General features: G+C 39.1%; 1 protein-coding gene across 2 annotated transcripts in view; it reads left to right on the plus strand.

Annotated features, from left to right (window-relative positions):
- INPP5F (inositol polyphosphate-5-phosphatase F) overlaps positions 1-13846 on the plus strand; it is a 41004-nt gene that overhangs the window by 13269 nt on the left and 13889 nt on the right. For both annotated transcript variants that reach the window (XM_081192857.1, XM_081192858.1), the window contains exons 3-8: positions 7351-7487; positions 7883-8011; positions 10348-10515; positions 10716-10772; positions 11613-11811; positions 13140-13319. In XM_081192857.1, the coding sequence (XP_081048983.1) occupies positions 7351-7487; positions 7883-8011; positions 10348-10515; positions 10716-10772; positions 11613-11811; positions 13140-13319 (870 nt within the window). The remainder of the gene's footprint in view (positions 1-7350; positions 7488-7882; positions 8012-10347; positions 10516-10715; positions 10773-11612; positions 11812-13139; positions 13320-13846) is intronic.

The following is a 13846-nucleotide window of genomic DNA, read 5'->3' on the forward strand; positions in this document are numbered from 1 at the left end:
AATAGTTGCCACAAAACACTAAATTCGTGGATAACAAGAAAAACCCACACATCTGATTTTCACATATGCTTGAAAAAACTTCCTCTAATACTAGATTTTATTTTAAAATAGAACCAGTGGTCTTACCAACATGGAACACAGATAGCGATGAGTGACCCCTATGCTCTTGCTGTGTACTGTTCAGATTTGACTTTAATATGGGCTCAACAAGACCCATTCTGTGGACAGCCTGTGATTTATTACACACAAGAATGAAGAGATTTCACAGAGGGGGAAAAAGGTTCACTCTTTCTTCAGTGATGCCCTCAAAGTTCTTTTAAGGCTCTATAGATTAAAAGAGAACAGTTATGTAACACAGTAGTACAACTGGTTAGAAGAAATCTCTCTTCTGAAATGATCAGATTATTTGTGGAGTTGGAGTCATTCTACACATTGTACAGAATTCATGTGACCTGTACTATTAGAGGTTGGGGAAATCATATTTCTTAGTACTTCCACTAATAAAAAGAGAGATTTAGTGTAGTTGAGTTCTTGATGCAAGGAGTGCTTATGTGATGGAAATTCGTTTAAGACTATCAGCAGTCTTAAACAGACAAGACCAGAATTGTTTGCAGTATCTAGAATGACACTAATTTTCTGTCATGCCGCTGCACCAGCTATTGTCCTTCAACTTTGGATCCCTACCTAGAGGTTGTTGGACTGCATCTCCCATAATCCCCGGCCGTTGGCTAACCTTTTGGGGATGATGGGAGTTGTAGTCCGAACAACATCTGATGAGCTAACATTGAGGAACTCTGTGGCTAATTTCTTTTTTTACAAATTTAGTCTTGAGCTTTCATTCCTGTAGTTTGTGTTTGTTATTTCTTGGTTTTTAAAATCCGAGAAATGCCATTTGCTTACATTCCAATGATCTCTAGGAGTCAAGGTACTAGTAATGACAACTGACATTGGTTGTTTAGATTTGTTTGTGATGTATGTAAGTATGTTCATTTCTGATCTCTTCAGTGTAGCTACAGAGAGACTGTATAAAGTGATTTTCTGCTATTCGCAATGCATCTTGGATGAAGCCTCTGTTTTCTGTGAATGCTAAGCATATCTATTAAGCACAGAATTTAGAGGATTAGGCTTTTAGCACTGAAGAAACCAGAGCTATTGGTAGATATCTAGCTTTCCCTGGGTTAAATGTAGTATCTGATTAAAATTTTATAAGAAGGCTCTGTGTGATGTGTCCCAAGTTAACAAGAACACTGCATCACCATTCCCTTGAAAGCCAACTAGCAGTTATTGATTTTTTGAGAAGCTGAGCTGGAAACATTGCTTTATTTCCTTGCATTGTGGAGCTCTCTGGTAATGTTGTCATGGACAAGTTGTAGAGCTTTGATACCATGGTTGATTCATTGATTAAGAGCACAGGCCTTGAATAAATAAAAAGGCATCTTGGCAGCCTAGAAATGTGTTCTGTTTCCAGAACACTGAATACATTTTAATGGCTTTCATATTCATAGGAGCTTATTAGTAACTGCATTAGTTCTGCAAGTTTGCATGTTCTTTTATAACGCTTGCGGATCCTTTCTAAAAATAGCTGTGAATCTATTTTTTTTAATAGTTGACCATAGTTCTGCAGGCAGGTATGCATGTTCTTTTAAAACAATTGCTGGTCCTTTCTAAAAATAGCTGTGAATATAATTTTTAAAATAGTTGACCATGACCCAATTAAATACTAATGTGCACCTTGAGGCAAAGGAGCAAGTGAATACACTTAGCATTTTCCATAGAGAGAATATCTTTATATTCTAAGATCACAAAATGGAAAATCTATTAATTTTATTGCAGATATACTGACATTTTGCTTTTTCAAAGCAAATATGAGTTATCTCTTATTCTTGTATATGCCGAGGGTATAATTAGAGAAAAGGGGAGGAAGAGAGCATACTAGGATTGCAGGGATGACAAACTGTGTATTTTTAGGACCATACAGGAAAGCATGATTTCTCTTGGGCTCTGTAACTCTGTTGGGGGTTCCTCTCAAACCACTGGAACACTTTTAAGGGGGTACCTGGGGAGAGGAGAGGAATGGGAAGTTCAGTTGCTCTGCCCCGAGCGTCTGCTCCTGTGTATAAATTAGTTGGATTCAACCATGATTCATGTTTGTCATTCCTTGGGAAGATTCTCCTAAAAAGGATGTTTATTTTCTTTCTCAAAAAACAAATCAGTAAATAATGTACTTCCTCCTTTCTGACAAGGCAGGAAAAGGCTGAGGTGCACTCTTTGTGTCAATTTTTGGAGTACCACCACTATCACTTCCTCCTTTAAAGCCACCTAGTTCTGGGCAAGGAAGAAACTCTAGGCAGGGACATTCATGATGTCCCAGCTTCCCTCTTCAGATGTACAGGGAAAATCTTGAGGCTACCAACTGTGTATGTTTCCTGTTAGCTAATATAGGGAATGTTTAGTGGGGGCAGCAGGGAGAGTCAAGTCTTTCATCTTGTGCTTTGATAGCGTCCGTGTTTTCCGAGAGTGACAAATAAAATACATAATGCAATAGTTAACATTGCCTTTGAGCAGGGTATGTAAACAATTGCTATGTTAGTAAGAGCTTGCCTCATCTCGCCCAGCATGAGAACTGACTTGCAAGCTTTAATTGTTGACTCCTGCCACTGAAAGATGTGGCTACGCTTTGGCTGTTGCTGAAAGGAAAAGGAACACTCAGTTTGTTGGAATTATTATAGACTTGTCTACAAGAGATTATAATTCTACAAGCTGTATATTGCTATATAATAATGTGTATATTGAGGGAGGGAAAGTCCAGTTCTTTTACCATAATTTTCACATTGAAGAATGTGAAACTGTAAATAACTGGGGTTGGAGGGGTTGAGTAATAAAAGGTTCAATTTGAAAATTTATTACAGTAGCCCTGAAAAAGACCCTTCCTTTTTAAATAAACATTGCAGAAAGTTGTTGGCTTGTAAATGAATGCAACAAATGTTGCTTCTGCTGCTCATACGCAGATTTCGCTGTTTGTGTATGCTGCGGAATGAGTTGTCATACCATCTTAAAGCTAGAAACGGGTGATTGACAACCAGAGTTACACTCCCTTACAGACTTAACAGATCTATGAATTCATTAAGGCTAGAAGAAATGGGAACGGCACATATGGAGACATTGTAGTTTTTGGTTTGCTCATTAGTTGCTCTGTGCTTAGCGGCAATTGACCTGAAATATTTGACTAAGATTTGAATAAGACTAAAAGATACCTCTCCAGATTACATTTGGTATTAAGTCTTTGTTTATGTTCTGTTACATCACTTAAGAAGTGCTGTTAGCCCCTGGTTCACTCAGGTCAAAATTAATTGTTTCTGCAGATGCAAGAAATATAATCACCATAAAAGCATAGCATATGTAATACATGTTTTGTTTTTGTTTCCCTCAGAGCCCTTTTGGCTTTACCATATATGGTGAGAGCAACAAGCACAAATGAACAGAATTCTAGTTCTTATTTATGGAGCAGCTTTTTATTATATCAGGCCAGAGGTTATCTATTATTAAATCGTTCAGGCTTTACATACAACTCTTCTTAAATATAAAATGAGGAAAATTCTTAGTGTAGCATTCATGCTAAGTTAAGAGTGCACTGGAATGTTTTCTTGCACTTTCCAAGCTATTTATGAACCTTTTGAATGCTGCTTAGAGATTTTTCAAATATTTAAGTGGTTTAGAACTGCTTTTAAACAAATAAACAAAACTTGTATAAATATATTTAAAATTAAAAAGTGGGGGATTTCAGTTCAGTAGGATCATTTTGTGCGTACTTCCTTTGTCATTTACACTTGAAAATGCAAATCAGTGAATTTGCTGGACGGCTGAAAATTTTATAGAATTGTAGAGTTGGAAGTGACCATGATGATCATCTAGTCCAGCCCCTGCAGTGCAATGTAGGAATGTTTTGCCTAATATGGAGCTTGAACTAATGACCCAGATATTAAGAGTCTCATACTCTACTGACTGAGCTGTTATAGATGTAGGAATTCAAAATTAAAAAGGGATCAAGACTGTAATGTCAGATATTTTAATAGTCTTGCCTGTCTTAGCCGTCAAGTCCATATTTCACTGGAATATTTATTACAAGCAGAAGCACTTGAACCTACATGGAATCCTGTTTAAGAGAACTCTTGCTGCCCAGACATTCATTTTAATCTATCAAGGTTGCAGGTTCAATCCCTGTATGGCACGGCTGCCTATTCATGCATTGCAAGGGGTTGGACTAGATGTTTCTCAGGTTCCCTTCCAACTCTACAGTTCCATGTTGCATGATTACTATCACAATGAAGGATGGCTTAGAAGTACTTGTATGTGGTCTTTAGACCACTTTTACAGATTATTGAGTTCAGTCGTTAAGACACAGTTCTGAATGCATTTATGCCACTGAACTTCAGTTCCTGTTTGCCTTGGTGCTTCCAAGGCAATTCTGCTTGCTTCTTGTGGCTGTGATCTGTATATATTTGATTGTATTAAAAGGAGGGCTGCCAACAGACTAGGAAAACAGTTGCTAGGCTAGTTTTGTTTACTTCCTGGGTATTGTTAGTGATGAGAGAGAGAAAGCGAGAGAACTGTTATCTCCCATCCTTCTAATTTATTTAAAAACGATTCTCCCCTCATCCAACTGTGTCTTAAAAGCATGCTGTGAGGATGCTAGGCCCAGCAGCAAAAATTGGTTTGAGCACCAGCTGTGAAAATTTTAAATGACTGTTGCCAGGGACTAGAGACAGCGGTGTCTGTTGCTGTGCTGGCCTGTACACACCACACACAGGAGGTGGTGGTTGAGTGCTGCATAGTCAGCAAAAGCCACAGCAGGCTAAAGTGTGAACAATGACCTGGGTATTATCTGGGCTAGTGATGGAGGTGTCGGTCTTTAAGTTTTCATTTTTAGCTGCTGGTTTGTAGGTAGGAAGAGTCTTTGTTTCGTTTTGTTAGCGTGTTGCAAATGTTTTCTATCATAGTTTTGGGAGGCTGTTCCCCCACAACGTATTGTATGATACCATATGATCCCCCTTTCCTATGGTATTTATGTATGCATATTTTTAAAATGTCAGTATTTGGAGACCCTTTGGTACTTAAAATTAAAAACCAATTCTATGCTTCCATTCTCTTGAGGTTTGTACTGCTGCTTCTTTAATCTTGGTTTTGTAGAAATGGCAGGTAGGGTGTTCATGATGGGCAGAATAGCACACCAAAGTTTCTATGCTATCTGTAAAGTGTCCTATGGAGGCTATGGTTATATAATGTCCCTAGAGAATAGTTTGCACTGAAGGTTTTCATGACAGATTTTGCTGTTAAAGCATTACTTTCTTTGTGACACCTTTTTAGTGTTCAAGCAATTCTGTTTCAAATTGATGGAAGCTTTTCCACCCTGCTGAAAATCTGAATGTGTAACCTTACAACATCCCCCCCTTTAGAAGGAACCAAGAAACTAACAAAACCTTCTGTTTCAGATTTGTTTTTGCAGACAAAATTCATTTTTTTATTAGCAAAGGAAGCCTTTGCAGCATGACACACAATTCTAGAAAATTGCATGACTATTCTTTAGTTAGCAAAAACATTATTGCACAAGCAGTTTCTATTTTTTTTACCAATCTTAGTATTCTGTAGTTTTTTCAGGAAGAAATCTTTCCATTGAAATGGATTGCTTTCCTATATCTAACCTTGGGAGGAGGGGAAATTGTGAAGTCAAATGTTTGTAAATGGGAAAAAAATAATTTAAGTATTTATTTTCAACAATAGCCTTCTACAAGAGCCTTTGGTTTCTTAAAGCCACCATACATGGTGGTGGCAGATTCACTTGTTTAAATAAGGGTCTGCACACAGTCATGAATAGTAGTGCCTCTCTCCCTTTTCGCATAACTGAACAATGCTTTGAGTACAGGAAGTATATGTGTGAGTGTTTTCCGGCTGAAGAAAGCCACCATATTTGTTGTGAAACCTTGCTACTGTCTGTTATGGAAATGGTTTTGTTCCTGGGTTAGGGGACTACTCATGTAGCACCCTGCTTGTGGTTAACGCTTAGCTGGCATGAAATATTCAACGCAGCAATAGAGAAATTAAAATAATAATTTATTTGTCAGACAAATAAATGAGAGACACAGTGGTATATGGATACCAAAGCTCTGCCCACTCCAGCCCTGATGGCCAGCACTTATATTTCCTCAGCCTAGCCCCCTTGCTCCTCCTTTGGCTGCCTCTGTCCAATCAGCCTGGTTGTAATTCCTATTGGCTGTTTGCTAGAACCAATCATAAAAGATACACCCATTTCCTATTACCTTTTATGGGAGACAAAGAGCTATATTTCCTTCTATCCATAAATGGCAGACAAGTAGCCATATATCTTACATTTGCCTCGACAAGGCACCTTAATTATCAGATCATCTTTGCCCTATTGCCCTATTGCCCTATTCACTCCAAAACAGATGGCTTATGGTTTTAAATTTTTATCTTAAACAGAGATCTTGGGTTCACCTTCTCACACACCATCAATGAAATAAGAATCTGACATAAGAATCTAACATTTCTTACTTTCTAAATCCTTTGCATAATTACATTTAAGCCAATATATTTCATACATAACATATATAGATTTTTAGAAGAAAAGGCCTTTTCAAAGTAAAAAGGAACTTAGTAAAAACAGCTTCAGAGAGAAGCCTCTTCGGTTTACAGCCCCCTTTCAAGCCAGCTGCTGTTCCCATTAGCTCTTGCCCTTTAACCTTAGGAAGATGTGGCTCGAGTCTGATGGGAGGCACATGGTATTTTCTGTTAAACAATAAATTTCACTATTTACCAACTCTTAATTAGTGTTTTTGCAGCTTGATTGTATTCTGTAATATGTAGGGTCACTGTAACCTTTGCTCCCAGCCTGTAATTTCCTTTTACAACCCTGAGGTACTGCTATAGATCAGGGGGGCCCTTGATCAAGAAGATAAACAACTGCCAGAGTACTCAGCCAGCTGCTTTATGCCTGGCATGAAACACACAAGCATCTGCAAATATATCTTTTAAGCTCATTTTAAAATACAAGTCTTGATCAGATGCCTCACTCACTTCATGATAAGTGCCAGCTATTCTACCATTTGCTGTTGCGTGGAGAAGAGCCTCAGTTATGAATACTATATTCTGACACCATTCTGAAGTTTGCAAGCATTGTTTTCAGACCCCCAGTACCAGACTGTATTGTGTTTTAACTGAGATGGCTAAGTGGTGAGGAAAGTTAGTTTTGAAGGGTTGCTGCCTAACTCTGTGAAAATGGATACGTGGAAATGGAAAATGCAAAATGCCATACTAATAGATTTGGATTTGTTTCAGATTTGCCTTGGTGGTTGATTCTAATTCGCCAAAAAGTAGTGGTTGGCAAGCTTCCAGGAGATCATGAAATATGCAAAGTAACAAAGATTGCAGCAGTACCACTCTCTGAAGCAGAACCTCAGGATCTGGAACTGGAGGTAACTTTAACACTCGGAATACTTTGAAATCTAGCAGTTGATGAGTGCTTCAATGTTATCTGAGGCTTCAATGTTATCTGAGGCTCTTAATTGGATGGTGTTTTTAAAAGTTTGTACTTTGGGATTTCTTCTGTTATCTGCCGCCTTGCTGAATTTGTATTTTTTATTTTATTGTTAATTTTATTGCTGCTTTGAAGCATACATGAAAAGCTGCATATAAATATCCTGAAAATAGATAGATAGATAGATAGATAGATAGATAAGAATATGCACATATTCATACCTAAACCACATGATTAAATAAAATATAATTTATTTAACATTCATTTGATAGGACATATGTAATAGAATATTGTTTCTTTAAGCTTTATATTAACTTAATATTTTCTTTTCAGCTCTGTAAAAAACATCATTTTGGAATAAACAAACCAGAGAAGATTACCCAGTCTCCAGATGACTCTAAATTTCTGCTCAAGACCTTCACTCAGATTAAATCAAATGTTTCTGCTTCTAATAAAAAGAAGGTAGGGATTTCTGTGGGTTTTCAAAATGTTTTTTTCCTTTTAGAGTGCTATAAAAACTATTTGTATTTGTATGTATGTATGTATGTATGTATTTATTTATTCATTCTGTACTTTTTCCGCAAAGTAGCTTTTTATGGTTTCCTGCCCATCAAATCTGCTACTCATTCTAAATGAGTACAACAACTACCAGAAAATAAGCATCCCTGGCCTCTCTGTTTTGTATTTCGCCCTGCAGGTGATATCCAGTTATGGCATCCCACTTGTGCAGTGCACTTCTGCTCCTGCAGATAGGGCTTCCTCTTCCTTTCTTTTCCAAAGCCTTTCTCTTCTCCTGTATTGTTCTTATTTATTTGACAACTTCAGCATCCATCTGTTGATGGGGCACAAAACCTTGGACATTTTTGATTTCTCTCTCCTTTGAGCATATTCAGTCCTTTACTGAGTCATATGGCATTGCAAACATTTGTCAGCATTTCAAAAACATTTCTCTTCCATTTGGCCCCATCAGCAAAACTTTGGGCCATGTTCTGCTTGTGTCCAGCTTCCACTGCTGCAGTCTTCTCCTCTGTCTAGAACAGGAGTGGGGAACCCAGCATCCCCAGACAGCATGACCAGTGCTCAGGGATAATGGGTGTTGTAGTCCGGCAACATCTGGAAGACTGCAGGTTCTCTACCTCTAGCCTAGAATTCTGCACCCACTATTCATCTTTCATCATTCATACTATGACATAGTTCCTTACAGCCTCATGTCAGCTTCCTGTCTGCTTTCATATTCAGCACAATTTCGTTCCAGCTCTTTGGCACCTCGTACGTCTTCATGCTCATATTCCAGTATATCCATGCCAATGACCTTTTACTCATCCCAACTCCCCCAGGCTTAGGTTTCCTTCTTGCTGGAATTGCTGTCTTCTCTTTGTTGGCAGCATTTATGCCTGTAACTTGTCCCAGCAGAACAAATATGTAATGTTCCCACTTTGTCAAAAGGACAACCGTAATGGCTAAAGCACAGCTTTCCAAACTTTTCATGTTGGTGACACACTTTTTAGACATGCATCATTTTGTGACACTGATTCGGTTTTGCATCATTTCGCAACACGCTAATGCAGTTTTACTAGCAAACCGGGGGTTAAACCCTTTTCCAGCCCCAGGAAGAGCGTGGGGAGTGTTTGTGCGACACACGTACAGAGTGCAGCCAACACACTAACGTGTCTTGACACACAGTTTGGAAAGCTCTGGGTTAAAGGAACTACAGCACTTTTTGTTCATAAAGAGGCTAAAACATTTGGGACTGTTTAGTTTTGGGATGGCAGAGGGACTGAGGAAGAACATAATAAAGATTTATTAAAAATCTTGGATAGACATGAAAGTGGATAGACATTTTTCCTAAGCCGCCTCTTAGGCCTTGCCATCTGTGAAAGGTATACTCTGTACTGAACCCTTTGCTTGTTAGAAGATAAAATCTCTCTGTAGAACATGAAGTGTTTTGTAATATATGATGTGGTCTGATCTTTTTATCTCCCTCCATGCATCAAAATAGAGGAATACAGTATATTGTGTATGGCGCCTGAGCAACTTCTGCTACATTGGAAAATGGGCAGTCACGTTGATAGGGAAGGCCTATCAAATACAGTAGCACCTCTGGTTACTTTATCCTCGGGTAACGTAAATTCAGGTTGCAAAAGCAGCAAACCCAGAAGAATTTGACCACGTTTTGCCGTGCGCACATGGGCAGAAGTGGTCTACTACCGCGCACATGCGTACAACAGTGATCCCCGGGTTGCGAAAACCTTGGGATCCGTCTGGAGCTCCAGAATGGTTCTCGTTCACAACCGGAGGTACCACTGTGTTCTAAATATCTCTCCTGACTTGAAATCTAAAATGACATAATACCCTATACAGTGGTACCTTGGGTTACATACGCTTCAGGTTACATACGCTTCAGGTTACAGACTCTGCTAAACCAGAAATAGTACCTCGGGGTAAGAACTTTGCTTCAGGATGAGAACAGAAATCGTGCTCCGGCGGCTCGGCAGCAGCAGGAGGCCCCATTAGCGAAAGTGGTGCTTCAGGTTAAGAACAGTTAAGAACGGACCTCTGGAACGAATTAAGTACTTAACCCGAGGTACCACTGTATGTATCTTCCAATCTACGTGACCTGAAGAAGCAAGACCTTAAATTTGTAGTTGACTTCTATGGCTGACCCATTTGCTTGATGAGGACAAAGGTCGAAGGGTGGGAGATCTTGCTGGGCTGGAGTTTGTAAAAGTATATATTTGGATATAAAATTAGTCAAAGTAACATTTCCCCAACCAGCCTAATATTTTGCTGTTTCACAGGTTAAAGAAAGTAAAGAGAAAGAGAGACTGGAGAGGCGGCTGCTGGAAGAACTATTCAAAATGTTTATGGACTCGGATTCTTTTTATTACAGTTTGACTTATAACCTAACAAACTCTGTGCAAAGGCAAAGTGCATGTGAGAAGGCTAACTTGCCACTCTGGAGGAAGGTAAGGTTGTCTGTTGAAACATTATCAGTGTTTTGAACGAACACTTGGATTCCTATGTGCATGTATCTGATCTTATTCATTTATCTGTAAAACCAAGAAACATGAATTGTTTCCTGTTGGTTTGTGTTCTGATAAGGGTGAGTTTGCATTGTTCTCTGGTTTTCGGATGGAAAATATTTACATTTTAATTTCATTTTCAGGTTGATGATAGATTTTTTTGGAACAAACACATGCTAGAAGACTTGATCAATATTGGTGTGAGTAATGTTTGCTATGAATATGTATTTTGTTTAGAACCTCTGCATAGAAGGTAGAAAGCTGTTCTGCTTGTTTTTACTTCTTAATCAAATTGATTATTAAGGAGATTTGTCAGGCTTCATGGGTCTCATTCTAACTTTTTGCAATATATATAATTCTATAATAAAAATGTAGAAACCTAGTGTGGAAGGGGGAAATGCATAAAATGACATATTCATCAGACCATAGGAAGAGCCTACTTGTTCAGGCTAGTGGTCAGAGGTGCCATCTTCGGAAGAACATTGAGGAGGGGTCCCACACAATGTCCTGACGTCGCTCTGTTCTTGGCTCTGTATTTGGCTTGAACAATGCAGGGCCCCCTGGAGTTGGTGCCTTTGCCAGTGGCCCATCTACTCCATCATTCTGTTGTCAAAGGGACCGATCTGATGCCTATAGGAAGCTTGCATGTAGGACCTGAGCATAAGAGCACGGTCCCCTTTTGCAGTTTCTAGCATCCAGAAGTGTGCTGCCTCTGACAGCTTTTACCTCCATTAATTTGCCTAAATGTATTTTAAAGCCATTCAATTTGGTGGCTATTATTACCTATTGTAGGAACGAGTGTGAAGAAGAACTTCCTTATATTCACCCTAAATCCTTCCAACAATTAGCTTCACTGGAATTTCTTGAGTTCTAGGATTACAAGAGAGGGAGTAAATATATATCCACTTTCTCCATGCCTTATAAATTTCTATCATCTCACATTTTCTCCAAACCGAAAAAGTCCTAAATGCTGCAACCTTTCCTCCTAGGGGACTTGCTCCATCCATTTGTACTTCCTTCATTTCTTTTTATCTTTGTAGAAATCTGAAGTGGATTTTTGGATTATCCCAGTCATCCAGGGATTTGTTCAGATTGAAGAGCTTGTAGTTAATTATAATGAAGCATCAGATGAAGAGAAAAGCAGTCCCGAAACACCACCTCAAGAGCCAGTCTGCGTGGATGATATTCACCCATGTTTTCTTGTGGCCCTTATCTCACGCCGAAGTCGCCACAGAGCTGGTAAAGTTGCTATGATACCTTTCATGCACTGTTTAATAATAGAAAAATATTGATCGAATCAAGAACTTGAAAAGGTTGCAAAGATTCTTTTTTCAAAAACTCTGTTCAGCTGATACTCCATGCCTTCTCCCACCCCCCGGATGACTGTACACCGAAAAAAGTATTGCTCTCTTTTATTCCTTGCACCATGTAGAGAGAAGTAGTGCTAGTAATCTTTATTTTGATGGGATTAAAGTTACACATTTTTCAGATTTGCTTTCCAATTACATTGATCCTGAATTACATTGACCATGGATACCTGTCTGATTTGGGATAATGATATAAAACTACATTACTTGCATTCTTCTGTGCTAGTTTTTGTGTAAAGGGGAAAGAAAGACTTGGATCATAAGGCAAGTTAACTGCAAGGACATTCATGGGAGGAAAACTTTCCTTTCTCCTCCACACTATCCTGTGCTACCTCCAAAGCCTTTTTTTGTGGGGAGCACAGGGGAGAGGAGGGGATTGGAAACTTTCCATATGTGGACATCCTTAATAACTTAACAAAGCTATTGGCTTGGATCCTAAAGTTATCAACAATTATTTAATATGTAGAAACATACACATTTCTAATTGAATTCTCTTACTGATAACCTGCGTGGCTGGCAATAACTTTTCCAACCGCTTTGCAGGGCTTGCCATCGCCATATAAATCAGAAATGGTAATAAACACTGAGGGTGGAATTCATCATCATACTCTTCCAGTTGTTCCATCTGTGCAAGCATTGCCAGACAGAACAATCCTTCCTTTGTCCCACTGCATTGCTATTCTGGGGGTTCCCTCCCATGAGTCAATTTCAAGGTATGAAGGGGGAGGAGTCGGGGGGGAAGCCCCATTGTTCAGGTAGAAGTCCTTGCAAATGACTTCTGCTGATGGGGTTTGCTAGGTGAATCCCACCTTGAATATATGCCACACCCCTGCCCCCCCCAAAAAACAGGAATTAGTTTTCATAGCCCTGTGTATTCATTGTGAGGAAAATAAGCTGTTTTTAAAATAAAAACTGGCTAAATAAATTGAAATACATAAAATAAATAAACTACATAAGATTCACTGTAGTCTTCTGAATTTACAAATTGATTTCAGCCATCTAATTCCCCCACCCCCAAATATCTGCTGTAGGACTAATTTAATGTACTGATACCAGTTTGACTTTTGATTTGACATTTTTGATCTCTTCATTCTTTTGCTATAATGGAGTAGCATTTAACAGCTGGAAATTATGCTAGCAAATACTATGTATAGGATTGCTATATCCTTCCTGAGAATTCTTTGTTGTTATTTTTTAAAGGAATGCGTTACAAACGGAGAGGCGTTGATAAAAATGGGAATGTGGCGAATTATGTGGAGACAGAACAATTGATTCACGTCCATAACCACACCCTCTCTTTCGTTCAGACAAGAGGCTCAGTGCCTGTGTTCTGGAGTCAGGTTGGTTACAGATACAATCCCCGGCCACGACTGGACAAATGTAAGTGTTGGTACCTTATGAGTGATTTATGCTCTTACTACAGCGTTTGATAGACTTAAATATTTATAGCTATGTTTCAGGTCGTAGTAAAGTCACTTTTGTCCCTTCACATGTACCTGGAGTATTGTCATTGCTGTTATCCCCATACTCCAGGATATGGCAAGCTGCTGCTCGCATTATTTGAGTTATGGAATCTCTCCCTTAGATTCCCTTAAACTAGATCAAATCACTGCTCAAAGACTGATCCGCCAAAGACTGGACGACATCGATTTACAGCAAAATTATACGCTGGGGGGAGGTGTTTGTTCACCCCAGAACATTGGTATCACTTTAACTTACTGCGTTCCATCATACCTCTCCTCCCTTTCGTCTGTTGCCCATAGGCTGGCCTTCACCAAAGCGAGGTTTAACGTTTTTCCCTCCAATGTCCTGAGACATAGATTCTCAAAGGGACAAGCCTCCGCCATGTGCGAATGTGATAGGGAGACGCCGGAGTCACTTCAGCACATTATGTTCACTTGCCCCTT

The sequence above is a fragment of the Podarcis bocagei genome (assembly GCF_964188305.1).
Source record: "Podarcis bocagei genome assembly, chromosome: 4".
NCBI lineage: Eukaryota > Metazoa > Chordata > Lepidosauria > Squamata > Lacertidae > Podarcis > Podarcis bocagei.